This window comes from Salvelinus alpinus, chromosome 17, assembly GCF_045679555.1.
Source record: "Salvelinus alpinus chromosome 17, SLU_Salpinus.1, whole genome shotgun sequence".
Taxonomy (NCBI): domain Eukaryota; kingdom Metazoa; phylum Chordata; class Actinopteri; order Salmoniformes; family Salmonidae; genus Salvelinus; species Salvelinus alpinus.
Genome location: NC_092102.1, coordinates 20416757 through 20442887, shown reverse-complemented (window position 1 = coordinate 20442887; position 26131 = coordinate 20416757). Strand labels below are relative to the sequence as shown.

Sequence of the window (26131 nt, the reverse complement as noted above, 5' to 3'; positions counted from 1 at the left end):
CATAAATAGATTTCCCACTCATTTCTATTATCCCTCTCTGACCAGATTTTGCAGGGATGGAGTGTGTCCCTGACCCCCCCTAGGCCCCTGAGTTCCTGGCGCTGCCACCTGAAAGGGATCGTTCATCTTGAGTATGTGGAGCGTTTCCGCCTCGTCGTCACAGCCAGCCTGGACTGTAACGTACGTCTGTGGACCGCCGCTGGCAGATACATTGGTAAGCACCACCACTACCACCACTGTAGTTACGTGTATGGTGTCATTCGTTTGAGAACGTCTTATGGTTCTATTGAATATGTTTTATCAGCCACAAGGGGGGAGTGTTGATATGCGCCAACTACTGTATGTGTACTAATACTGACAACTAGTACCCGGTCTGTCTCTACATCTCAGGTACATTTGGGCAGGGCCTGTGGCGGGTGGGCGACCCCAACGCCCTCCACACAGAGATCCCAGTGGACCTGAAGAGGATGGGGTCCTGTCAGACACTTAAAGTCCTTAATGAGGGGAAGTACCCGCACTGGAAGTGAGGGGAAAAGTCCAAATGGAAGCCCTTCTGTCTCCATAATGTGAACTATAGGGCTGATGAAAGGGACTTTCTACACACAAAAACATGCTAGTCATGCACTGTACCCATCCATGCACTATTACTGAGTCTGATGTTTGTCCGGTCATGTCATCTGTCAACATCTCTTTGATGTCCTCCTATGCCTTCTTAGCTGTGCCAAACGCATCCTGGAGGGCCTGACTGCACAGAAGAGTCAGCAGTCGACAAAGTTTGGTGAGGTCACAACGCAGCTGAGGGAACTGGTTCCTTCCGACCCACGGATCGCCAAGTACACCGACGAGCAGATTGAGAACACATGGAGACTGTGGCAGGAGAAGGGAAGGCAGGTGAGTTACAGATGCCATCCACACTCACAGTAGCCTACGCACATCAGAGTAAAGTAAAGGACTGACTGCAACTCCCTTGTGTGGTTACTGTGCCTAACGATTGAATGTTGCTTCAACTGTCCTTCCCTCAGACCAGCAGCATTTTAGGACGAGCATAAAAAACAGAAAGTGAGACATCACCTTCCGTCCTGTACCCCTGACCTCCAGACAACCTTCAGCAGTCAAGAGCAGGTAGGACTCATACCTTAAAGAGCCTACAACTAACTCTATTGGTCAAGAGCAGGTAGGACTCATACCTTAAAGAGCCTACAACTAACTCTATTGGTCAAGAGCAGGTAGGACTCATACCTTAAAGAGCCTACAACTAACTCTATTGGTCAAGAGCAGGTAGGACTCATACCTTAAAGAGCCTACAACTAACTCTATTGGTCAAGAGCAGGTAGGACTCATACCTTAAAGAGCCTACAACTAACTCTATTGGTCAAGAGCAGGTAGGACTCATACCTTAAAGAGCCTACAACTAACTCTATTGGTCAAGAGCAGGTAGGACTCATACCTTAAAGAGCCTACAACTAACTCTATTGGTCAAGAGCAGGTAGGACTCATACCTTAAAGAGCCTACAACTAACTCTATTGGTCAAGAGCAGGTAGGACTCATACCTTAAAGAGCCTACAACTAACTCTATTGGTCAAGAGCAGGTAGGACTCATACCTTAAAGAGCCTACAACTAACTCTATTGGTCAAGAGCAGGTAGGACTCATACCTTAAAGAGCCTACAACTAACTCTACTGGACCGTTTCCTGGCCTCAGATGTGTAGTTCTCTGTCATTTTTGAGAGAGTATAAGGCACCATCTCTGTTGTTCGAAGTCAAAAGTGATAATGATGTGCCTGTTTATTTATTTTGTTTGTTTCTCTGTAGTTGAGGGTGTATAAGGCCTTGCCCTACAGCGTTCTGCGGCCCGTCACCCTGCCCCCTATCCCAGAGCTTCTGAAGGACTATCAACACAGGTTAAATAAGGGCACAGACACTGCCACCAAGCAGAAGAGGAGCACTAAGCGCTGGCCTCACTCACACACACACGCTACCTGGCTGCTCCTCCACGACCAGCAACTCCCAGGTGCTAATATGACCCTCGCTGATTACACTCAGAAATGAAATGAGTCTGGCAGGCACTATTTCATGTGTTTGGTGTAGTTGTTTTAGACGGATCAGGTCGAGACAGTTCTACAGGACACGTGCAACGCTTTTTATCATATGTGATGAAATGGTGAAGAGCACATAGATTTTATTTATTGCATGTTTAGAGGATATCAAAAAATATAAATTTTCTCACAATGTGGACAGTTTGAGGGAAAAAGTAATATGTACAAGTCATGTGTGTCTAGGAGTTCTCCCAGGGTTTAGGTCTCCTCTCCATCTGAGAGAGACTTGGAGTTTGGTTATTAGGTTTCATGTCCAGCTTTTACAGGCCTGGGACCTCCTCTCCTGCTTGGACCAGCCGGATCACTTCGTCGAATGCGAGGGGTGCATCTGTGTTTGCTGAGGTCCCACCAGTGGTACTTAAAGAAATACCAAAAGGTCAGCAGCAGAAAGTACCGATTGTAAAATATTAATTGAATCCCCAAAACAGTTTCCCCGCTGGGATCCTGAAGATTCTTCAAACCACTCTAGAAATTCTGATCACCCTCTTGCAGTCATATGAATCAAACCGACAGTAGAGACTCCATTCCACGTGGAAAATATTATTGCCTTTCATGAAGCTGAGACTTTTTGAAATCTGAAAATATATACTTTCATCTACTACAACAATGTATCTGAGTCAACTTTTTCCTTGTGAAAGGGAAGAGAAATAAGAGGGTGAGGGTAGAAACAACAGGACAAATATATAGAGCGCTCCCCCATTGGAGAATTTAAGTATTTTTGTTGATTTGCTGTCTTCTTTTGTTTGGCCCGTCATGGGTTCCACTACTTATGGAAGATAAAATCCAATTTGAGCTTTTGAGAAAGGGGAAAAGTTCATGGTAAGCAAAAATGTGACACTATGGTGTGGTTGAGTGACCCTGCCTCCGAACAAAGCCAGCTGCCAGCCACACCTTGGAGTGGCACCGCAAGGCCTTGGGTAACTGCAAGAGGGTGGCGGATCATCTCTCTATGATTTTTTACCTTAAAATGTTTTTTAGTTTTTTTTAATGTAACCTACACCGGCAAAACCCGGATGACGCTGGGCCAATTGTGCGCCGCCCTATGGGACTCCCAATCACGGCCGGTTGTGATACAGCCTGGAAATGAACCAGGGTGTCTGTAGTGACGCTTCAAGCACTGAGATGCAGTGCCTTACACCGCTGCGCCACTCGGGAGTGACTCTCTTGTTTACTGCACTATACAATTGGATTAGCAGCCCGTTAGCAGATCTGGGAAAACCATTGTTGAAATCAGGTGGGGGGAAAGTCAAAGTGGGAGGTAGAGAGTGAGGGATGTACGGTAAGGCTTCCCTGACTGCACAGTGACAGGACATCTGATCTCATCAACTGCTTAGTGTGGTCTCACCTTCATTTGTCTGCATGTTACAGATAATGAACAGCTGGCCATATACCCTATCCTATTCTAAGACCCACGTGTCTGTGGCCGAGGTAGGTCTCAAGGTGAACTGTCAACTTTGCTCTTATATGTCATGAATTTGTGACACTGGTTAGATGAGCTCAACTAACCCAGAGGGTTAACAGACAGCCACAGGACGACAGTACAGTATGTACACTACAAGCATGGACAACATGAATTACAGTTCAGCATTGCATAGTATAGTTTATTAATTCTGACAATATTCATACAAAATATTATTTAGTTCTATAAGCTAATACAAAATCAATGAGTACTGACAACTTTAACTGCTTTGGTGGATCCAAAAAAGGTTGTTGCATATTGTAAAAGGATGAAGTGCCATGGGCTGAACTGAAAGAAAAAACGAATTCTAGCACAAATAATAGGCATGTATGTATCTGAAATAACTGTAACCCTTATCATAATGGGTTCTAAAGTACTTCCATTCTGTCCCTTCATCCTGACTGCTGAATGCAGAATTCCAGAACACAGGCCTTGGATTCACCATGTCCCTCGTAATCTTTATCAGCTGTCTAGTGGTGTCAATGTGTTACTGCGTCCACCCCCTCATTCACAGTTGGAGTTGGGCTCTCCTGACCCACCACCGTTTACAGCAGAGGAGTATCTATGTCGCTGTAGCTTGGTCGGGGTCAAGGCGTTTCGTTGGGTGGAGGAGCGAGATGATCGGGCGAAGCAGAAGGACAAGGACTTGGAACTGCTACATTCATAGTTCCTATCCTGAGAGAGGGAAAGACGGAGGGAGGGAGAGAATGAAAGAAAGACTGTTATAGCATGTTCATTTATTGGGTATATTTTATTATTTATGCTATTCCTTTCTCAAAACCAAGCAAGCAAACTAGTATGTCATGTGGAATAACATACATTAGCCACTAAATTGAATATGAGTGAAGTACAGTATGTATTCAGTGTGTGGATCCTGTGTTGGGCAGGCCTACTGTACTTACCTCCAGTGTCACGTTACTCTCCAGGCTCGGTTCTTTTCTGACAGCCTGGTTCTGACTGTGGGCCTGACTGGGGCATATATGGACCCGGCATGCTTCCTCTCTCTGCTTCATGAACCTCTGGTTCACAATCCTGGTGACACTGTCGTTCCTGTGTACTGGTGCAGCAGGGGGACGAGAGGGCCCTCGCTCTAGAGTTTTATGAGTTGGACTGCATTTCCCCTTCTGGCCCCCGCCTGATGCTGATGCTGGGGCTGGCTTGTCTGCCCGACCACTCATTTTGCGTAGGAACTCAGTGACTAGGCCGTACCGGTTGGCTCCAGCAGGTTTGCTGGTGGGTTTAGTGTTTCCACCACTGCTCAACTCACTGTTTATTGTACTGTGGTGGATAAGCCCTGGACCGGCTCTGGGATTGGTGGGGCGGGCCCATGTCGACCCAGCTGGACCACGATGGGACAAGCCCCATAAAACACGCTCACTGCCAGGAGTGACAGAGGAGGCGGTGGAGGAGTTGGGGGTTGTGGTGTTGGACATGGTGGTGGTGAAACCAGTTGTGGAAGAAGGGAAAGAGGAGGAGATGGAAGATGCAGAGGCAGAGTGTCTGCGATACAGTTTTGGGGAGGTGGAGCCAGACTTGGGCCTTTCTGTCCTACCTGGGAGCCTCTCCAGGGAAGTAGAAATCTGTTGAGCACGGGCAGAAAGCCGTGAAGGGGAGGCTCTCACTGCACCTATACTGTAGGGCCCATCCGTCTGTAGACCCACACTCACCATCTGTGGGTGCATCTGGGTCTGAGTCCCTGAGGTGGCCACATCCACCGTCCACCCCCCACTCATGATCACCCTCCCCTTCCTCCTCTCTGGCGAACTGGAGTGAACTGCCTGTCGTAAGCTAGCTGTCATCTCCTTCATGTCGTCGCTCAAATTAGCGGAGAGCCTCAGACATAGGGGAGTGAGAGAGCTTTGGGATGTACTAAGCCTGGTGGAGATTACACTAGTAGTACCATTTCTATCAGTGTTGGTGCTGTGCCTCAGATGAACCAGATGGACTCTCCTTGCAGATAGGGGACTGTAGTAGATGCGGAGGACGGTCTTCTCTGGGGCAGTGTGGCTCCTGTCCAGGGACAACTGGTCCAAGTGCAGATTGCGGAAGCTAGGGGGCATGATGGGATGGTCCCAGGTCTTAAACGGGTCCCCTCTGTCCAACTGAGCTGCCTCATGGCTGAGATAGCACCAGTTCTTCTTATTGGACCCAAATGTAGAACTTTCTGGTCTGATCTTATTTCCTGTCTGTGAAGAAATAAGAGTCTCTGCAGATTATGGTGGAAAGAACAGAGAAACATATGGAAAACAGCCATGTAAAAAAAATTATGCTCTTCCTAATTCACAGTCTTTCTCCTGGCAACAGCTAAAATATTTGCAATTGTTTTTATTTGATTTAAATTGCTATTGTGTTTGCCAGGAAAATAATATTCTATACATTAAAATGTAATCATGGAGACCAGAAACCTGTTTTAAGTTATCATTCAACATGTGGTGGGAGAAACCACTTCCCTGTTTAGCGTTTTGCACATTTATAGACGTACATAGGATAAACAAAATGTGAGGGTTTTACGATCGAAATGTAGCCTACTATTGTCTTTGGACAACTATCCTCAGACCACAAGCTCAGGAAGTAGAGTGAGTTACGAGTTCAAGGCACTTTCTTTTCTACCCACACTTCATTCCAAGTTTCTCTCCCACACTCTGCTTCTTATCACCCTCTTTCTCCCTTTCACCCTCTTTCTCCTTTTCTCTCTCCTTTTTCCTTCCTTGCTCTCACTTTCTTGCTCACACATTTTCCCCCTCTGTCTCTGTCTGAGTCTTGTAATGTAGTCAATGCACATGCCGGTCCAGCAGTGCTGCTTTTGGCAGTAGCCCCCACAAGAGCTTAGCCTAAATACTATGGCACAATTGATCTTATGATGGCTGTACTGATTGCAGGCAGGCCAGGGGGAAGCCCTGCCAGATAGAAGCCATCAGCTGAGCTTACTGCTGAACCACATCCCATCACATGCTACCAAACACAACACAGGACAGATGAACGTGGACGGCTGGAGGAAATAAAATACTTCCTTACCTCAGTCATCTCACTCTGTGTGTCCATAGGGTGACTTGGCTGGACTGAATAACCCTGTGCCCTAGTCTTACCAGTGCTGCACTCCATCTGAGTTATTACAAGAAATGGGAAGGTATTAGTCTTTGATGATTACTCAGAATCAGGATATCTGTCTGATTCACTCCTTGCCTTAGAACATAACAGTGGTGTATCCCTCATTCTACGGGACAATGTACTTAAAGGGCAATTCCACCACTTTTCAACCTCATATTCAATATCTCCAGCACAATACCAGTGTCTACATATGTGAAAACGGTGGGTTTCTATGTTTTGTAGTAAAACATATAAAGTTACAAAGTGTTTATCAAAAACAAAAATAGATTTGCAGTTATGTGGGCAGAAAGAAAATTCCCTCCCTCTGGCTAAAAACTGTTTTTTACTTTTAATCATACACTGTGATGTCATTTGATTACCTTTTTTCTTGTTGGTGATAATCTTTTCAATCACAGATCATAGAAATGTGCCGTTTTCACATATGTAGATACTGGTATGGTGCTGGAGATGAAGAATATGAGGTTGAAAAGTGGTGGAATTGCCCTTTAAGTACTATATCACAGTCATATCAACTTATGTAATTGGACAGTCACTTCATAGGCTGAGCCCACAGCGTGACAGTAGCATTAGCTTACCTTGGAGATTAAGTCGTTCCAGTCTGATGCCCATGTGGCCTTGGAATCCTGTCCTGCTATACTGTCCTCTGAGTCCTGCAGCTCTGTACCCAAATACTGCAACAGCCCGTGTAGCATAGATATGGTCGTAGGATCTCTGCTCTGCAAAAACCAACAGTAAAACATACTTTTAATCTTGGCTTTCATGATTACTTGCAGAAAGAAATTGATTTATGAACATTTCAGTTACAGTATGTTGCAATACATGTTCCCCTACATTCCCCTCCTCTCATACCTCCTTGCCCTCAAGGCCAGATCCCTTCCTCAGACAGTGCTGATGGAGGACCCAGAGCATCTTTAAGGTCAGCTGCATCATGGGGTCCATGCAGCTGTCGAGGTGGTCTGACTGTGTTGCCCGGTTCACTTTCTCCTTCAGCACTACTGTGCACAGGCCTTCGCCATTTTCATGCTTGGCTAAGACCTCTGTGTTGTTCTTTGTGTCCTGATCAGCCAGGGAGGGGATGGCGATGGAATTCCCTTCAACCCTCAACTGTCCTCCTGGTGTCACCAGGCTCTCCACCCTCACAATTAAGGCCAACAGCATGGCCTTCAGAAGCTCCAGAGCCTCATACAGGTGGCCTTGCATGAGTGGGTCCAGAGCCAGAGGCTGGGCTTTACCCTGAGGGTTAGACTTTGCCCGGGGGAGGTGGGGAGATAAGGCAGGGGAGCTGTGGCCATTTTGGGTTGGTGAGGCAAGAAGCTGGATAGCTGAAGTCACAAGGCAGGCATGATCTCGCAAGGCAAGGAGGGCCTCATGATCTTTTGCATTCAAGGCATTGGCAACACTGCCTCTGCATGTATCACTCTGCTGGTTGTCCAGGGGCTCCCGTTCCCCACCTACAGGCCCCTCTCGAGGGATCTGTTTGAGGGGACCCAGCCTCTCCGTCTGGGATTGGTCTCTATGCTGTATTTCAATCACCTCCTCCTGAGAACACTTAATCACGCATCTCCTCTGTCTCTCCCTCGCCGCCTCCTCAAACTGGATGTACTCCATTGTCAAACCCCTTTCACCTTCCTCTGCATCCCTAACATGGGCTGGTGGTAAATCCCCATGTTCCCTGACACCTTCCTGCAGTGACTCCTCTTCCTCCTCTCCTCCTATTCTTCCACTATCCCTCATGTCGCTCATCTCCGCCCGGAGGCCACGGTTCTCCACCTCCAGCTCTACGATACGGCGGCTCAAGAGCGTTGCTTCCTCCTCCACCAGCCGCAGGTGAACCTTGACCTCTGCCTCCCTGGTGTGCGGGGACTTAGCAGTGGCACCCTCAGAGGAGTGGGCAGCAGCGTCTACGTCTCCGTAGGCTGAGCGGAACTTTGCCAGTTCCTCACGCATGCCCTCACTCTCCGACACCATCTTGGCCAGCTTCTTGCACATGAGAGCTGATTCCTCCTTTGCGAAGTGGAGCTGGCACTTTAGATCAGTACTGTCATCCTGAGGAATCAAATCACACAGACATAAAGAATCCTAACTTGTGATATGCAGTCGTAAGCTATTTAAGATGTTAATAACATGATAATAACATTAAACTTTTACCTGAGACGACAGCTTCTTCTCAGTCTTGTTGGTTGGTGATCTGACATTTTTTCTCTTCAAAGAACTCTGTGGAGTAGAACAAATGTCAAAGAATGTTGAAGATTCAACAGTACTATTCACAGCATCGTTACCACCCCATGAAAACATGACGGAGGAGGAGAAGATATATTTGTCAAATGTCATTCAACAATGAACCCCTCTTTCTTTCAGCTCTCCTCTCCCGTCTCCTTCCTATCTGTCACTCCTGTCTGTCTTTGACCTTCATATAGACATTCTTACAGGAAATCAGTGTTTTCTCACAGCATCTTCAGTGTCCAAGAGACACAAACCAAGAGAGTCAAAGTATATATGTACACAAATTAGCTCCATTACAAACTCACTATTTTTCTTTCGCTTAGAAAGTTCCATTAGAGTGCAGCACTTCATGTATGAGTTGGTATGTTTACAGAGCTGAGTATGAAATGAATGTAGGCTGGTGTCACCGTGTCAGTCACTGTCTGCAGTTTTGTCTGTTGGCAGGCAGGGGTCAAAGAGGTTAAAAGAACTCAAAATAATTATCTTACTGAGGCGTTGCAGTGGGAGTTACGAATAAATAACCACATTAATCTAACCCTAGCTGTTGGTCTGTAAATTAACGAACCCAGAGGCAGTGAATAGCGAAAAAACTATAATCGGCAGTAGTACTGTATGATTCTGTATTTTATATATAAATATTATGTGAGTAATACTACCCTTCTGGATTCAGTTCCATAAGCAAGGCAGCAAACCACACAGACAACTTGCAGTAACAGCAGTTCTTCCATGTTGACTAGCTTCCCTTGTACTTGTCTGCCCAGATTAGGTAATCTAAGTGGATTTCCTAGTCAGGATCAGAGGGAGTAGCAGCTGAGCTGATACCAAAGCACTGAATCCTGGATTAAACTAAAGCACATGTAGATGGACTGCACTGCACTATAATAAAAGACCTGGGCTCCTCCATGGCCACCAGTTGATGACATTCAGTGATAGTATGCCAACATGCCAGTACCTAAACCACTGTCATTTTGATGCTGTAATACATCCTCCTGACCCAGATTTACCCATGCTTAAAATAACCAGAGGAGAGGGAGAGGGGAGTCTTGAGAGAGCTATTGCTCTATTTTGGTCCATCTTTCTCTCTCGCTCTAGTCCCTGGTGCAACCTGGTCTCAGAGAATTTTGTATTATTCTGTACGTAAATCCAGGACACTCCGTTTAGTATGATATGTTACATTTTGTATGGTATGTATTCATTTGTGGATGTCCATCACCCATTTCATATGATATGTTACAAATTACAAATCGTATTATGTTACCAATTCTAGCTAGGTGGCTAGCTCGCTAATGTTAGCTAGACTTAAGGTTAGGGTTAAATTTATGAGTTAGGTTAAAGGGTAATGGGAAGGGTTAGCTAAAGGGGTTGGGTTGAGGGTTAGCTAAAAGGGTTAAGGTTAGGAGAAGGATTAGCTAACATGATAAATAGTTGCAAAGTAGTAAAAAGTTACCCACCCAACTTTCGTTTTTGCCTTAAGTAACCATCTGTCTTATGTAATCATACCAAACGTAACATATCATACTAAATGGAGTGTCTCTGATTTACGTACAGAATCATATGAAATGCCCTGAGACCAGGTTGCCTGGTGAGAAGAATGTCAGCTGTGCCCCCCATGTTCAGCCTCCTACATGCCACACCCCTCTACCACACCCACCGCCCAGCAGTCAGCTGCTAGCAATGTCCTCATTCTTCATCCCAGCAAAGCCCTAGGATCCAGTCAGGGTCATGTGTCACCTCACTTCAGAGTGACAGCAGGATGATGGGGGAGTACCAAACTGGGTGGGATGGGGCAGCTGTAGTGTATATACTAGTATTTGAAGAAATAGGACTCTGGACCAGAGCACTGTGGGTTAATGGTGGGGTTATGTTTAAAAGGATACCACTGAGGGCAGTGGGTTAAACTAATACAGTCGGTGGTAGATAGTAGTAGTTGATGGTGGTGTATAAAAGTAGTAGTACCTCTCTGGCTTTCTCCATCTCGGCCTGCAGAACTTGCTTCGCCACCTCCAGCTCCTGCTGCATCTCCCGCAGTGCCTCATTCTCCCACTCTAGCCGGGAGTTCTTCTTCTGCACTGACTCCAACTCATTGTGTAGGCGGAGGGATACACTCTTTGCTACCTGTAAACAGAATAACCTGATAAAGCAATGACTGACAATTGTCCTCACTAGTTATAGTTATTAGCGGTCGTTATTGTCGTAGTAGTGCATTAATTTCATAGATTTTTTTGGGGAAAACAAAAGGTCCTTTCTCAGATATCAGCCTTCAGAACAACAACACTGTTATTGATGTCGTCATTGATGTAATAAGGTGAATGAAACATCCCTGGAGGGGCAACCTGTGATCACACACAGAAACGCCTAAAAGGCCCTCCCTTTTGCTAATCTGACAATAACTCTATCCTCCTGATTCCTGCTTACAAGCAAAAACTCAAAACAGGAAGTACCAGTGATGCGTTCAATACAGAAGTGGTCTGATGAAGCAGATGCTAAACTACAGGACTGTTTTGCTAGCACAGACTGGAATATGGATTCAGCCGATAACATTGAGGAGTTTACCACATCAGTCACCGGCTTCAGTAATAAGTGCATCGACGATGTCGTCCCCACAGTGACCGTGCGTACATCCCAACCAGAAGCCATGGATTACAGGCAACATCTGCACTAAGTTAAAGTCGAGAGCTGCTGCTTTCAAGGAGCGGGACACTAATCCGGAGGCTTATAAGAAATCTCCCTACGACCTCCGACGAGCCATCAAACAGGCAAAGATTAAATACAGGACTAATATAGAATCCTACTATGCCGGCTCTGACGCTCGTCGGATGTGGCAGGGCTTGCAAACTATAACAGAGGGAAACCCGTCCGCGAGCTGCCGAGCGATGTCGAGCCTACCAGAGGATCTAAATCCCTTCTATGCTCGCTTCAAGGCAAGCAACACTGAACCATGCATGAGCGCACCAGCTGTTCCGGGTGCATGTGTGGCCTACCAGTAAGCAGCTAGAGCCGTTGTTGCTCCTATTTGTTTCCACTTCACAATTACAGCACTAACAGTTGACCGGGGCAGCTCTAGCAGGGCAGAAATTTGACGAACTGACTTGTTGGAAAGATAGCATCCTATGACAGTGCCACGTTGAAAGTCACTGAGCTCTTCAGTAAGGCCATTCTACTGCCAATGTTTGTCTATGGAGATTGCATGGCTGTGTGCTCAATTTTATACAGCTGTCAGCAACAGGTGTGGCTGAAATAGCCGAATCCACTAATTTGAAGGTTGCATCCACATACATATAGAGTACATTCGGAAAGTATTCAGACCCCTTGACTTTTTCCCCATTTTGTTACGTTAACTCTTGAACGTGCCGTCCTTGGCCAGCTCTCCTGCTATCTCTCTCAGAATGACCTTCTTGATCCAAATCAGTCAGGTTTCAAGACTAGTCATTCAACTGAGACTGCTCTTCTCTGTGTCACAGAGGCGCTCCGCACTGCTAAAGCTAACTCTCTCTCCTCTGCTCTCATCCTTCTAGACCTATCGGCTGCCTTTGATACTGTGAACCATCAGATCCTCCTCTCCACCCTCTCCGAGTTAGGCATCTCCGGCGCGGCCCACGCTTGGATTGCGTCCTACCTGACAGGTCGCTCCTACCAGGTGGCGTGGCGAGAATCTGTCTCCGCACCACGTGCTCTCACCACTGGTGTCCCCCAGGGCTCTGTTCTAGGCCCTCTCCTATTCTCGCTTCTCACCAAGTCACTTGGCTCTGTCATATCCTCACATGGTCTCTCCTATCATTGCTATGCAGACGACACACAATTAATCTTCTCCTTTCCCCCTTCTGATAACCAGGTGGCGAATCGCATCTCTGCATGTCTGGCAGACATATCAGTGTGGATGACGGATCACCACCTCAAGCTGAACCTCGGCAAGACGGAGCTGCTCTTCCTCCCGGGGAAGGACTGCCCGTTCCATGATCTCGCCATCACGGTTGACAACTCCATTATGTCCTCCTCCCAGAGTGCTAAGAACCTTGGCGTGATCCTGGACAACACCCTGTCGTTCTCAACTAACATCAAGGCGGTGACCCGTTCCTGTAGGTTCATGCTCTACAACATTCGCAGAGTACGACCCTGCCTCACACAGGAAGCGGCGCAGGTCCTAATCCAGGCACTTGTCATCTCCCGTCTGGATTACTGCAACTCGCTGTTGGCTGGGCTCCCTGCCTGTGCCATTAAACCCCTACAACTCATCCAGAACGCCGCAGCCCGTCTGGTGTTCAACCTTCCCAAGTTCTCTCACGTCACCCCGCTCCTCCGCTCTCTCCACTGGCTTCCAGTTGAAGCTCGCATCCGCTACAAGACCATGGTGCTTGCCTACGGAGCTGTGAGGGGAACGGCACCTCCGTACCTTCAGGCTCTGATCAGGCCCTACACCCAAACAAGGGCACTGCGTTCATCCACCTCTGGCCTGCTCGCCTCCCTACCTCTGAGGAAGTACAGTTCCCGCTCAGCCCAGTCAAAACTGTTCGCTGCTCTGGCACCCCAATGGTGGAACAAACTCCCTCACAACGCCAGGTCAGCGGAGTCAATCACCACCTTCCGGAGACACCTGAAACCCCACCTCTTTAAGGAATACCTAGGATAGGATAAAGTAATCCTTTTAACCCCCCCCCCCCCCCCCCCCCTTAAAAGAGTTAGATGCACTATTGTAAAGTGGTTGTTCCACTGGATATCATAAGGTGAATGCACCAATTTGTAAGTCGCTCTGGATAAGAGCGTCTGCTAAATGACTTAAATGTAAATGTAGCCTTATTCTAAAATTATTTAATTGTTTTTCCCTCATCAATCTACAGACAATACCCCATAATGACAAAGCAAAAACTGTTTTTTAGAAACGTAAATATCATATTTACATAAGTATTCAGATCCTTTACTCAGTACTTTGTTGAAGCACCTTTGGCAGTGATTACAGCCTCAAGTCTTCTTGGGTATGACGCTACAGGCTTGGCACACCTGTATTTCTCCCATTATTTCTCCCGTTCTTCTCTGCAGATCCTCTCAAGCTCTGTCAGGTTGGATGGGGAGTGTCGCTGCACAGCTATTTTCAGGTCTCTCCAGAGATGTTCGATTGGGTTCAAGTCCAGACTCTGGCTGGGCCACTCAAGGACATTGAGAGACTTGTCCCGAAGCCACTCCTGCATTGTCTTGGCTGTGTGCTTAGGGTCGTTGTCCTGTTGGAAGGTGAACCTTCGCCCCAGTCTGAGGTCCTCAGCGCACTGGAGCAGGTTTTCATCAAGGATCTCTCTGTACTTTGCTCCGTTCATCTTTCCCTCAATCCTGACTAGTCTCCCAGTCCCTGCCGCTGAAAAACATCCCCACAGAATGATGCTGCCACCACCATGCTTCACCTTAGGGATGGTGACAGGTTTCCTCCAGATGTGACACTTGGCATTCAGACCAAAGAGTTCAATCTTGGTTTCATCAGACCAGAGAATCTTGTTTCTCATGGTCTGAGAGTCCTTTAGGTGCCTTTAGGCAAACTCCAAGCGGGCTTTAATGTTTATTTTACTGAGGTATGGCTTCCATCTGGCCACTCTACCATAAAGGCCTGATTGGTGGAGTGCTGGAGAGATGGCTGTCCTTCTGGAAGGTTCTCCCATCTCCACAGAGAAACTCTGGAGTTCTGTCAGAGTGACTATTGGGTTCTTGGTCACCTCCCTGACCAAGGCCCTTCTCCCCCAATTGCTGAGTTTGGCCGGGCGGGCCAGCTCTAGGAAGAGGCTTGGTGATTCCAAACTTTTTCCATTTAAGAATAATTGAGGCCACTGTGTTCTAGGGGACCTTTATTGTTGCATAAATTTTTTGGTAATCTTCCCCAGATTTCTGCCTTGACACAATCTTGTCTCGGAGCTCTACGAACAATTCCTTCAACCTCATGGCTTGGTTTTTGCTCTGTCGACTGTGGGACCTTATATAGACAGATGTGTGCCTTTCCAAATCATGTCCAATCAATTTAATTTACCACTGCTGGACACCGATCAAGTTTTAGAAACATCTCAAGGATGATCAATGGAAACAGGATACATCTGAGCTCAATTTCAAGTCTCATAGCAAAGGGTCTGAATAGTGATGTAAATAAGGTATTTCTGTTTTTTTATTTTATAAATTTGCAAACATTTCTAAAAACCTGTTTTCGCTTTGTCATTATGGTGTATAGTGTGTAGATTGATGAGGAGTTGTTTTTCACACCGAGAGTGTGCAAAGCTGTCATCAAGGCAAAGTGTGGCTACTTTGAATAATCTCAATTATAAAACATATTTTGATTTGTTTAACACTTTTTTGTTTACTACATGATTCCATATGTGTTATTTCATAGATTTGATGTCTTCACTATTATTGTAAAATGTAGAAAATAACAAAAAATTAGGAAAAACCCTGGAATGAGTAGGTGTGTCCAGACTTTTGACTGGTACTGTATATACACTCCGTACTCCGACATTGCTTGTTCTAATATTTCTGAATTATTTTAGATTTGTGTGTATTGTTAGATATTACTGCACTGTTGGAGCTAGGAACACAAGCATTTCGCTACACACGTAATAACATCTGCTAATATGTGTATACGACCAATAACATTTTAGTTTATTTTGATTTGACATTACAGTGCATGGAGAACGGTTTTATTTCGATCAGGAAAAAATAAAGTAGATGCTATTTCCACTTGGAACCGGTAGGTTCGATAGAACTTATTTATGGTTTCAACGCATGTAAAGGTGGTGGAATTATTTAAGGAATTAAGTAAAGGTCAGAATAGGGTGTATCTGTAGACACACCTCAGCTACAACTTCATTTATTCGATGTCCACCCCAAACGAATAGCCGGTGAAAAGCATGATATTCTCATGCTGGACACAGAGACATGATATTCATACTGGACACAGAGACAATAAAATGGCATCCACGAGTTCATCTGACTCCGGGGAAGTATATAAAGGGCCTTATTGCCAAAATCCTGAAGTTTCCCTTTAAGTTCAAGGTCAGAATACTCATATAGAGAAAAGTGCATAAAAAGGGAATTACGTTTCATTTGCACGCACTTAACTCGGGTTGGAATTTCCCCCTAAATGATTATATTGTGGAAGATATCCATTCCCCAAAGAGAAAATATATTAAACACAGATACTATACTTTTGTTAAAATACCTACTTTTTAAACTTGGTGGGAATACACAGAAAGAGAAAATCCATGTGTTTGAAAAATGTAAGGAGTGAAGAAGGGGGAAGCCAAGGGTATCAAATTCACTGCCATGTGGCTGGTTGGTATTCTATTACTACACACAGCTGTGCAAATAAACTCAGCATTGCAACCTCCAACAGAGGAATCAGCCCACATACCAGTAAACTTTCCACAGTGATCTGCCCAGTGCCCACTCAACCCACAAAGTCTTCAGAGTGATCATGGGTTATTTGGTAACCCAGCATTGGGTAAATATTGAACAGAACACACACTGGGTTATTCTGACCCAGCCAGTTGGGTTGCGTGAATATCCCTACATATTCACGCATATAGGGGATATCCTGCTTTCATTGGAACAGGCCCAGATCCCGTTGCGTGAAGAAAATATGCCGGAAAAGGGGCCTGAAAATCCGAAGGCGAGCGAGTAAACTCCCACTCCCTTCCATTCATTGAAAAATAAAATTGATGACCTACGATTAAGATTATCCTACCAGCAGGACATTAAAAACTATAACATCTTATGTTTCACCGAGACGTGGCTGAATGAAGATACGGACAATATAGAGCTAGCGGGATTTTTCATGCACCGGCAGAACAGAGACGCTACCTCTGGTAAGACGAGGGGTGTGTGTCTTTTTGTCAATAACAGCTGGTGAGCGATGTCTAATATTAAAGAAGTCTCGAGGTATTGCTCGCCTGAGGTAGAGACCTTATGATAAGCTGTAGACCACACTATCTACCAAGAGAGTTCTCATCTGTATTATTCGTAGCCGTCTATTTACCACCACAAAACGAAGCTGGCACTAAGACTGCTCTCAACCAACTCTATAAGGCCATAAGCAAAGAAGAAAATGCTCACCCAGAAGCGGCGCTCCTAGTGCCCGGGGACTTTAATGCAGGCAAACTTAAATCAGTTTTATCACATTTTTACCAGCATGCAACCAGGGGAAAAAAAATCCTAGACCACCTTTACTCCACACACAGAAATGCATACAAAGCTCTCCCCTGCCCTCCATTTGGCAAATCTGACCATAATTATATGTACCTACCGCCCCAACAGATCCACAGATGATGCAATCTCAGTCGCACTCCACACTGCCCTTTCTCACCTGGACAAAAGGAACACCTATGTGAGAATGCTGTTCATTGACTACAGCTCAGTGTTCAACACCATAGTGCCCACAAAACTCATCACTAAGCTAAGGACTCTGGGACTAAACACCTCCCTCTGCAACTGGATCTTGGACTTCCTGACGGGCCACCCCCAGGTAGTAAGAAGAGTAGGCAACAACACGTCTGCCACGCTGATCCTTAACACTGGGGCCCCTCAGGGGTGTGTACTTAGTCCCCTCCTGTATTCCCTATTCACCCACAAATGCATGGCCAAACACGACTTCAACACCATCATTAAGTTTGCTGACGACACAACAGTGGTAGGCCTGATCACCAACAACGATGAGACGGCCTATAGGGAGGAGGTCAGAGAACTGGCAGTGTGGTGCCAGGACAACAACCTCTCCTTCAATGTGAGCAAGACAAAGGAGCTGATCGTGGACTACAGGAAAAGGTGGGCCAAACAGGCCCCCATTAACATCGACGGGGCTATAGTGGAGCAGGTCGAGAGTTTCAAGTTCCTTGGTGTCCACATCACCAACAAACTATCATGGTCCAAACATACTAAGACAGTCGTGAAGAGGGCACGACAAAACCTTTTCCCCTTTCAGGAGACTGAAAAGATTTGGCATGGGTCCCCAGATCCTTAAAAGGTTCTACAGCTGCATCATCGAGAGCACCCTGACCGGTTGCATCACCGCCTGGTATGGCAACTGCTCGGCACCTGACCGTAAGGCGCTACAGAGGGTAGTGCGAACGGCCCAGTACATCACTGGGGCCAAGATTCCTGCCATCCAGGACCTATATAATAGGCGGTGTCAGAGGAAAGCCCATAAAATTGTCAGAGACTCCAGTCACCCAAGTTATAGATTGTTTTCTCTGCCACTGCACGGCAAGCGGTACCGACGCCAAGTCTAGGACCAAAAGGCTCTTCAACAGCTTCTACCCCCAAGCCACAAGACTGCTGAACAATTCATCAAATCGCCACCGGACAATTTACATTGACCCCCCCTCCCTTTGGTACACTCGCTGTTTGTTTGTTACCTATGCATAGTCACTTCGCCCCCACCTACATGTACAGATTACCTCAACTAGCCTGTCCCCCCCGCACACTGACTCGGTACCGGTGCCCCCTGTATAGCCTCGTTATTGTTATTCTTATTGTGTTACTTTTATTATAACTTATTTTTTAGTCTACTTGGTAAATATTTTCTTCTTCTTAAACTGCGCTGTTGGTTAAGGGCTTGTAAGTAAGCATTTCACGGTAAAGTCTACACTTGTATTCGGCGCATGTGACAAATAAAGTTTGATTTGATTTGATGTTGGGTTGTTTGGATTATCCAAACATGGACTATTTCAACCATTAGCTGACTTTTTATTTACTTTCATGCTGGGTTGACCCAGCAGCTGCTTAATGTAATCCATAGGTTATTTTCAGAAGGTGTGGCCTATTAGGGGCGTGGCTTTCAGGTAATCCCACCAATGAGAGTAAATGTCATTCCTGTTCATCAGGTTAAGTTTGTATATTAGAAATAAACATTTATTTTAATATTTTTGCACATTATATATTTTAATATAAAATTAATAACATTATTGCACTGAACAAAAATATAAATGCAACATGTAAAGTGTTGGTCCCATGTTTCATGAACTGAAATAAAATATCCCAGAAATGTTCCATACGCACAAAAGCTTATTTCTCTCAAATTCTGTGCACAAATTTGTTTACATCCCTGTTAGTGAGTATTTCATCTTTGCCAGGACAATCCATCCACCTGAAAGGTGTGGCATATCAATAACCTTATTAAACAGCATGATCATTACACAGGTGCACCTTGTGCTGGGGACGACAATAAGAGGCCACTCTAAAATGCGCAGTTTTGCCACAGATGTCTAAAGTTTTGAGGGAGCATTGACTTCAGGAATGTCCACCAGAGCTGTTACCAGAGAATTTAATGTTCATTTCTGTACCATAAGCACCCTCCAATGTCGTTTTAGAGAATTTGGCAGTATGTCCAACCGGCATCACAACCGCAGACAACATGTATGAAGTCGTGTTGGTGAGCGGTTTGCTGATGTCAACGTTGAGTTCCCCATGGTGGCGGTGGAGGTATGGTATTGGAAGGCATAAGCTACAGACAACGAACACAATTGCATTTTAACAATGGCAATTTGAATGCACAGAGATAAAAAAATTGTAAGGTATCTTTGACCAACAGATGTATATCGGTATTCACAGTCATGTGAAATCGATAGATTAGGGCCTAATGAATGTATTTCAATTTACTTATTTCTTTATATGAACTGTAACTCAGTAAAATCTTTGAAATTGTTGCATGTTGCGTTTATATTTTTGTTCAGTATATTTACATATTGTAACAAAGTGGTAACTATCCCAACATTCGGATATGCATAAGCTCGTGAGGAACTCATACACTTGTGTAAGCCTTGTTTAAGCTACAAAAAGTGTCAGTGTTCAACCTTAACATACGCACAATGGAAAACAGCATCTAGTGGTTTAAGTGTAGACGTTGCTGCAAGCATTTAGATAATATCCCCATAATCTAATATAGACATAAAAGACGGTTTGTGCTCTCTTGACAAGAGTGGTGGTGTTGTTGGTCCATGACAAGTTCTCAATGCGGAGGAATTTAACTTGTGACTCTCTCTACTGCAGTCCTGTTAATGTGGATTGGGGCATGTTCCATCCTCTGCTTTTTGAAGTCAATAATCACTCCTTTGTTTTGCTGACATTAAGGGAGAGGTTGTTGTCATGACACAATGCCAGTTCACTTAGCTCCTCCCTATAGGCTGACTCGCCTACAACCGTGGTGTCGTCAGCAAAATGGATGATGGAGTTGGTGTCGTGCAAAGTCACGCAGTCATGGGTGAACAGGGAGTAGAGGACTGAGGACACACCCCTGTGTTAAGAGTCGGTGTGGAGGAGGTGTTGTTGCCAATCCTCACAGCCTATGGTCTGCCCTTCAGGAAGTCCAGGATCCAGTTGCAGAGGGTGGTGTCGAGACCCAGGGCTCTGAGCTTGGTGTCGAGCTTGGAGGAAACAATGGTGTTGAATGCTGAACTGTAATCAATGAACAGATGTGTTACGGCCGTGTGCATAGCAATGGAAATGGTATCTTCTGTGGATCTGTTGGAGTGGTAGGCAAATTGGAGTGGATCCAGTGTGCCTGGCATGCTGGCCTTGATGTGGGCCATGTCCAGCCTCTCGAAGCACTTCATCATGACCGAGGTTAGCGTTACAGGACGCTAGTCATTTGGGCATGTCACTTTGTTTTTCTTGGGCACTGGGATGATGGTGGTCTCCTTAATTTAAAGCATGTGGGGACTACAGCCTGGGACAGGGACAGGTTGAAGATGTCCGAGAAGAAGCCCACCAGCTGGTCAGCACACACTCTGAGCACGCGACCAGGGATGTCATCTGGGCCGGAGGCTTTATGAGCATTCACTCTTTTGTGCGTTTTCAACTCAATATTAGGAAGGTTTTCTTAATGTTTTGTACACTCAGTGTTCCTCAATGTTGATGGATGAGTCCTTAGTGGGTGAATCTTTGAACATATTCCAATCAGTATTCTCAAAACAATCCTCCAGCATCTCACAGCGCAGCTCCTCCATCTCATCCTGGACATGACACCAAAGGCATCCTCTCCATCAGCATCTTCAACAGCGCCTCACTTTTCTCTGTGTTGGTGGCTTCCTCTTGTGTTGCTGCTTGTAGGTGTGGAGTAGGAACAGAGAGACATGATCTGATTGGCCGAAGTGGGGGCAGGGGATGGCTTTGTATGCGTCACGGATGTTTGTGTATACATGTTCAAGGACGCTGGATCGTCTTGTGGGGCAGGATACATGTTATTGATATTTTGGGAAAATGTGTTTTAGACAGGCTTGGTTAAAGTCACCCGTGACAATAAAGACTGCTTCCGGGTGAGAGGATTCTTGCTGGCTAATGATCTTGTAAAGTTCATTGAGTGCCAGCTTGGTGTTTGCTTGTGGCGGTATGTACAGAGCTGTGATAAGAACACACATGAATACCCTCTGCATATAGTGTGGTTAGCATTTTAGCATTAGGAAACTCCAGGTCGGTTGAACAGGAGCTCACAATATTTTCAACTTCAGTACACCAGTAATTGTTTATGAGGAAACGTACCCCTGCCCCCCCCGACTATTACCAGGAGCTGCCGTTTGATCCATTCGGAATATGGAGAAGCCATCTGGTTGATTGGCAGAGTCGAGAGTATTGTCCGTAAGCCACATCTCACTAAAAGCAAAGATAAAGCATTTCCTGATGTCCCACTGCGATTGCAGCCTTACTCGGAATTCACAATATTTATTTTCCAGCGATTGGACATTAGCCATCAGGATACTAGGTAGAGGAGGCTGTGTAGGCCATCTTTTATGCCTAGCTAGGAGTCCCCCTTTCCTTCCTTTTCTTTGTTGCCGGCATTGCCTTAGGTCATCTCGGCCAGGAGTAACAGGTAAGCTCGCTGTGCGGGGAACAAAGAAGCCAATGTAGTATTCTAGATCTGAGAGGCTGAGAGATAAGTTTGTAGCTTCCAATTCATGATCCAGACGTGTTTTCAGTCGTAGAAAACTATTGCACGAACATTCTGAGCAAACAAACTAATAATTAATGCAAAAATAGCCTTAAAAAAGGAAAGTCAAGCAGGAACCGTCAAGACGCGCTCTCCTCAGCGCCCCCATCTCATCACAGGTGCCCAAAAATAACTATCTGAAAGCCACGTCCCTACTAAGCCACGCCTATAGTCTTCTGATATGTTTTTTTTTTTAACAACCCAACTAAGTGACCCAATGCCTGCAACTCAACAGTTGGGTCATCCAAACAACGCAGTATTTTGTCATGTGCTTGATTTAATGTCTCTGTTACACAAGTTAACAACTTCCACCACAACAAATAAACACAAACAAAAGCTGCCGCACACACAAGGATCCATTAAAATACCTACTCCAAATATTTTGAAGCCCATCTGACAAGATTTGGCTGAGCCATAACATTGTTAAATACTGTAATTGCAGTTTAATGTGCACTTATAAAACTAAGACATAGGATGTGAGCAGTACAGTTGCTCTGAAACGTTTTGGACTCATGAGACAGTAGAGGGGTATTTGGTACAGTCATTCAAAGGGCTTTTCAAGTGGCTTTGTGCATTGACTGGAATACTAATGACTCACTCGACCCCACTGATGACATTGTGCAACATAGCAAGAGATGGAGGGATTACGGTACAATCCTTATAGGAGAAAGATGCCTGAAAATCAAAAGTTGCTTTGAGTGAGCACTCCACATGCACACATAGTGAAGTAGGAGTGTTGAGGGTGCTGCAGCACCCCCTGAAAAATCGTGCAACAAAAAAATATGAATAAACTTTTTTCACAAAAGTAGTGCACTGTGCCTTTACCAGTCTTGTATTAGCAGTTCGATGTAGCCTTCTGTAGCAGCAGCAAAATTTAAAAATGTAGCTTGGCCTTGCAAACCTTGTTGTAATCTGATAGCCAGGGGTTCATTTAATTGGGAATTGGGAGGTGGGGAGCCCTCCTTTTTGGTGACCATTCGAAACCAAAAGCTGTTTTATTGCTATTAAAATATAGGTTGTGATAACTGTAAACCTAATTGTATTTCCATTTATTCGCTCAGTAGGCTAATGTAATTTTGGTTTCATGTAGGCGTATTGGTATGAAAATAAACAACTGAACAACTTGCTATTTAGAGCGTTTCCCCAAAATACATGTTTGGCTTCGAAGACAATAACAATTGTAGGCTATGCAGTGACAGAATGATAATTGAGATAATGCAAATAATGAATGATTAGTTGGGATAACTTTTTTAACTTCTTGGTGTAGTCCTACCTGCTTCTGGTATAATGCATTTCCACCTCTCACTCTATCGGTCTTGCTTGTCCATCTTCCTGAATTAAAATTAGATATTCTAACAGATCAATCTTGCTGGAAAAACATAATTAAATATTGCTAAGTTAATTAGCTATAGTGTGGATGTAGAGCTGTTTATTTGTATAGAATGAGCACCCAGATTACAACATTTTGGTTGGAAGTGCATGAGACAGTGACACTGCTGTCAAAGTAAACTGTATGCGCCGTTCCACAAGCGTGACTTCATTTAGCCTATAACAAGGGGTCTGCAACATTTTTCATATGCGTGACAATTTACAATTGATCCTACAATTTCTAAAGATCTGCGTGCCAGTTATGATTTTCATATAAGCATTGTAGGCTACTCAACTGTGCCCAAAAAATGTATCACATTTTTCTTCATTCCTTGATTGAGTTTGTTTGTCTTTATGCATCCTTGTCGATTGTAGGCCTAAGTAATTCCTTTGATGTATGCCTTTTATTTAAATGCGTGTTTAGGATTTATCTGGCATAGTTTGCATTCGCAGTCAGCTTTTTTCTTAGCTCGGGTTACTTTCACATTGATGTATTGGAAGTCGGCCTTGATAGCGTGTATTGTCTATTTCATGTTGCACTGTTCCACAAGTAGGCTAAATGAGTCAATGTTGCCTATGTATGATGAGGATGAGTAGTACATTGTACACGCCATTCCACAGACATTTAAACCTAATATAAACCTATTATTGCGGTGATAATGTCTGTGGGAAATGTTTGTTTATTTTTTCGGTTCTCCAAATAGCATTTTAGTTTCAAAATTGTGTAGAAACCCAGTAAATGAGCTTCAACTGTTGGGTGTATTTCTACACACCCCACTTTGCCATAACCTAGGTTTAGCTGAACTGAAGCCACACACACACACACACACACACACACACACACACACACACACACACACACACACACACACACACACACACACACACACACACACACACACACACACACACACACACACACACACACACACACACACACACACACACACACACACACAGATGCTTCACCTTGACGTCGTGTTCCAGAGAGCGGACTAGTTCCCCGTCCACTTGGCCAGTCTGGGCCACCCTGAGGCTGCGTCGCTCGGCCTTTCGGAGGCGGTACTGCAGGATGCGACACATCTTATTGGCCTGCTCCAGCTGCAGCCGCAGCTCCTGCAGCTGATACACCTCATCCTCCAGGAAGAGGTCCCGCATCTCCAGCATCTCACAGCGCAGCTCCTCCATCTCATCCTGGACATGACACCAAAGACATAATCTCAATCAGCATCCTCAACAGCAGCATCATCATCAACAACAGTATCGCCATCATCATCAGGCTACTTTATTAGGCTTTATTAGGCTGCTTTATGCACAACCAAGTGTCAGTTCTAAAGGTGGAACTGTTTAATTCGTTTTTTTCTTAGGCAAGCTCAGAATGTTTGTGTGTGTGTGTGTGTGTGTGTGTGTGTGTGTGTGCGTGTGCGCGCGTGTGCGCGTGTGTGTGTATCAAATCTAATTTTATTTGTCACATGCAGCGAATACAACGAGTGTAGACTAATGCCCTTTCCAACGATGCAGTTTTAAAAAGCAAGATTCCGGGAGTACCAGTAGCAGATCAATTTGCAGGGTTATTTTTTTTGTTGCTTTACCCCAACCTTGAACTACCCAGGTTGGGAAACACACCCACTGTGGCTAATGACTTTTGATGCTCCTTGCGTGAGCGTGCTGCTCCTGCAGTCACGTGTAAGTAATTAAGGTTGACACGGCCAATTACATAAAGTATTTAATCGGCTCTGGTAAGGAAAGTCTGGCCCTCTTACCCTGACAACAACTAATGTCACGAGCGTGCCTGCGTTGTTGTTTCAATAGCCTACTTCAGTATTAAACTCTATTCAAATCAGTCGATATTCAAGTTATTTTCTTTATGATAAGGGGGGTCAAGACTTGAGGAAATGTGTTAAATAATAAAAGGCCTCGTTTTTACGGGTAATGACATGACAATTAAGTGAATCGTCTTACTTTCAAATACTCATTTTCTGATCTCAAGTCGTCGTTTTCTCTGACAAGATCCTCGTGCGTCTCGTCCACGAGCTCCCCGGTCAGTTCTGAATAAGACAGGGATGCTACGCTGACATTCAGCGAAGGAAGAAGAGACCCTCCACATCCAGGAGAATGGTTTCCATCCCTACCAGAATGCATGATGGAATTGTCATGTGATATGCCTTTCCGTGTGAATGGGTTGCCTCCAGTGCTCATATCGGATACACTGTTTAGAGCATTCCCACTCAACCTGTCACTATTTGCATCTTCGTCTCGAACACTTGATCCAGTCTCGCTGCTTGGAGACAGAGTGTCCCCAGAAAGTTGGTTTTCCTCTGATGCAGTCAGAAATCCCTCCGTGCAGTCAGACATTTCAGAACTGCTGTCCGAGGATGATAGCTTCCCCGAGACGCAATCTGAGTCCTTGCTCAAATCCCCCGAAGCATTTCTGGCATCAGATAGTTTCCTAAGTGTGCTTTGATTCTTTTGGCACTCGGTAACGGATGGCACGCCATTTCCTGTACACGTCCCTTTCTCCGATTTAATCTCATTCCCTTTGCCCACGACGCGCCGTATAGTCCCGGTTGACCTGGATGAGCCTGGGGCATCTTTGGTTTGCACACTCGATGGCGTTCGATTCTTCTTCATGCTGAAAACCTTTTGCGCCTTGGGCTGTCTTTGTCCCCGGTGCGCCTGTTTTGGCACGGGACTGTCACCATCCCTGCTGTTCATTTCTTGTCCGTTTTTATTGAAAGGAGTGCATAAAACTAAGAATTTCCCTAAATTAATCTATAAAGTCTATCATGTTTTGTTGAGTCCAACAAAATAAACATAATGAGTTATAACAGAATTGCCACAACTATTTTCTGTGGAAGCCAAAATCCAGACTTTGCGCGCATGAATGCTGTGGATCTCTCCTTCTTTAGGTCAGTCGATCAAGTGGGCTGTCACACT

At 45.2% G+C, this 26131-nt stretch overlaps 2 protein-coding genes across 2 annotated transcripts in view; one reads left to right on the top strand and one right to left on the bottom strand.

Annotated features, from left to right (window-relative positions):
• Positions 1–3677, top strand: part of LOC139541838 (WD repeat-containing protein on Y chromosome-like) — a 12280-nt gene extending 8603 nt beyond the window's left edge. Inside the window, 5 exon segments of the mRNA XM_071346745.1 lie at positions 46–214; positions 391–523; positions 717–891; positions 1023–1122; positions 1813–3677. Coding sequence (XP_071202846.1) covers positions 46–214; positions 391–523; positions 717–891; positions 1023–1049 — 504 coding nt within the window. The 3' untranslated portion in view covers positions 1050–1122; positions 1813–3677.
• On the bottom strand, positions 3677–26131 carry LOC139542437 (microtubule cross-linking factor 2-like). The gene is made up of 9 exons (XM_071347862.1): positions 25157–26131; positions 24164–24388; positions 10843–11001; positions 8812–8877; positions 7513–8709; positions 7239–7379; positions 6571–6657; positions 4458–5741; positions 3677–4230 (listed from the first exon to the last, which is right to left on the bottom strand). The coding sequence occupies exons 1-9, from the start codon at positions 25907–25909 to the stop codon at positions 4060–4062; spliced, it is 4083 nt and encodes a 1360-aa protein (XP_071203963.1). The 5' UTR covers positions 25910–26131; the 3' UTR covers positions 3677–4059.

What these genes read in the sequence shown, in the direction of transcription:
- LOC139542437 (XM_071347862.1), bottom strand. Translation starts at nt 25,909, where the DNA reads ATGAACAGCAGGGATGGTGACAGTCCCGTGCCAAAACAGGCGCACCGG. An exon ending in CAGAAAATGAGTATTTGAAA is followed by an intron (nt 24,389 to 25,156) that starts GTAAGACGATTC and finishes TGTCATGTCCAG; the next exon opens with GATGAGATGGAGGAGCTGCG. An exon ending in AGAGTAACGTGACACTGGAG is followed by an intron (nt 4,231 to 4,457) that starts GTAAGTACAGTA and finishes TCCCTCTCTCAG; the next exon opens with GATAGGAACTATGAATGTAG.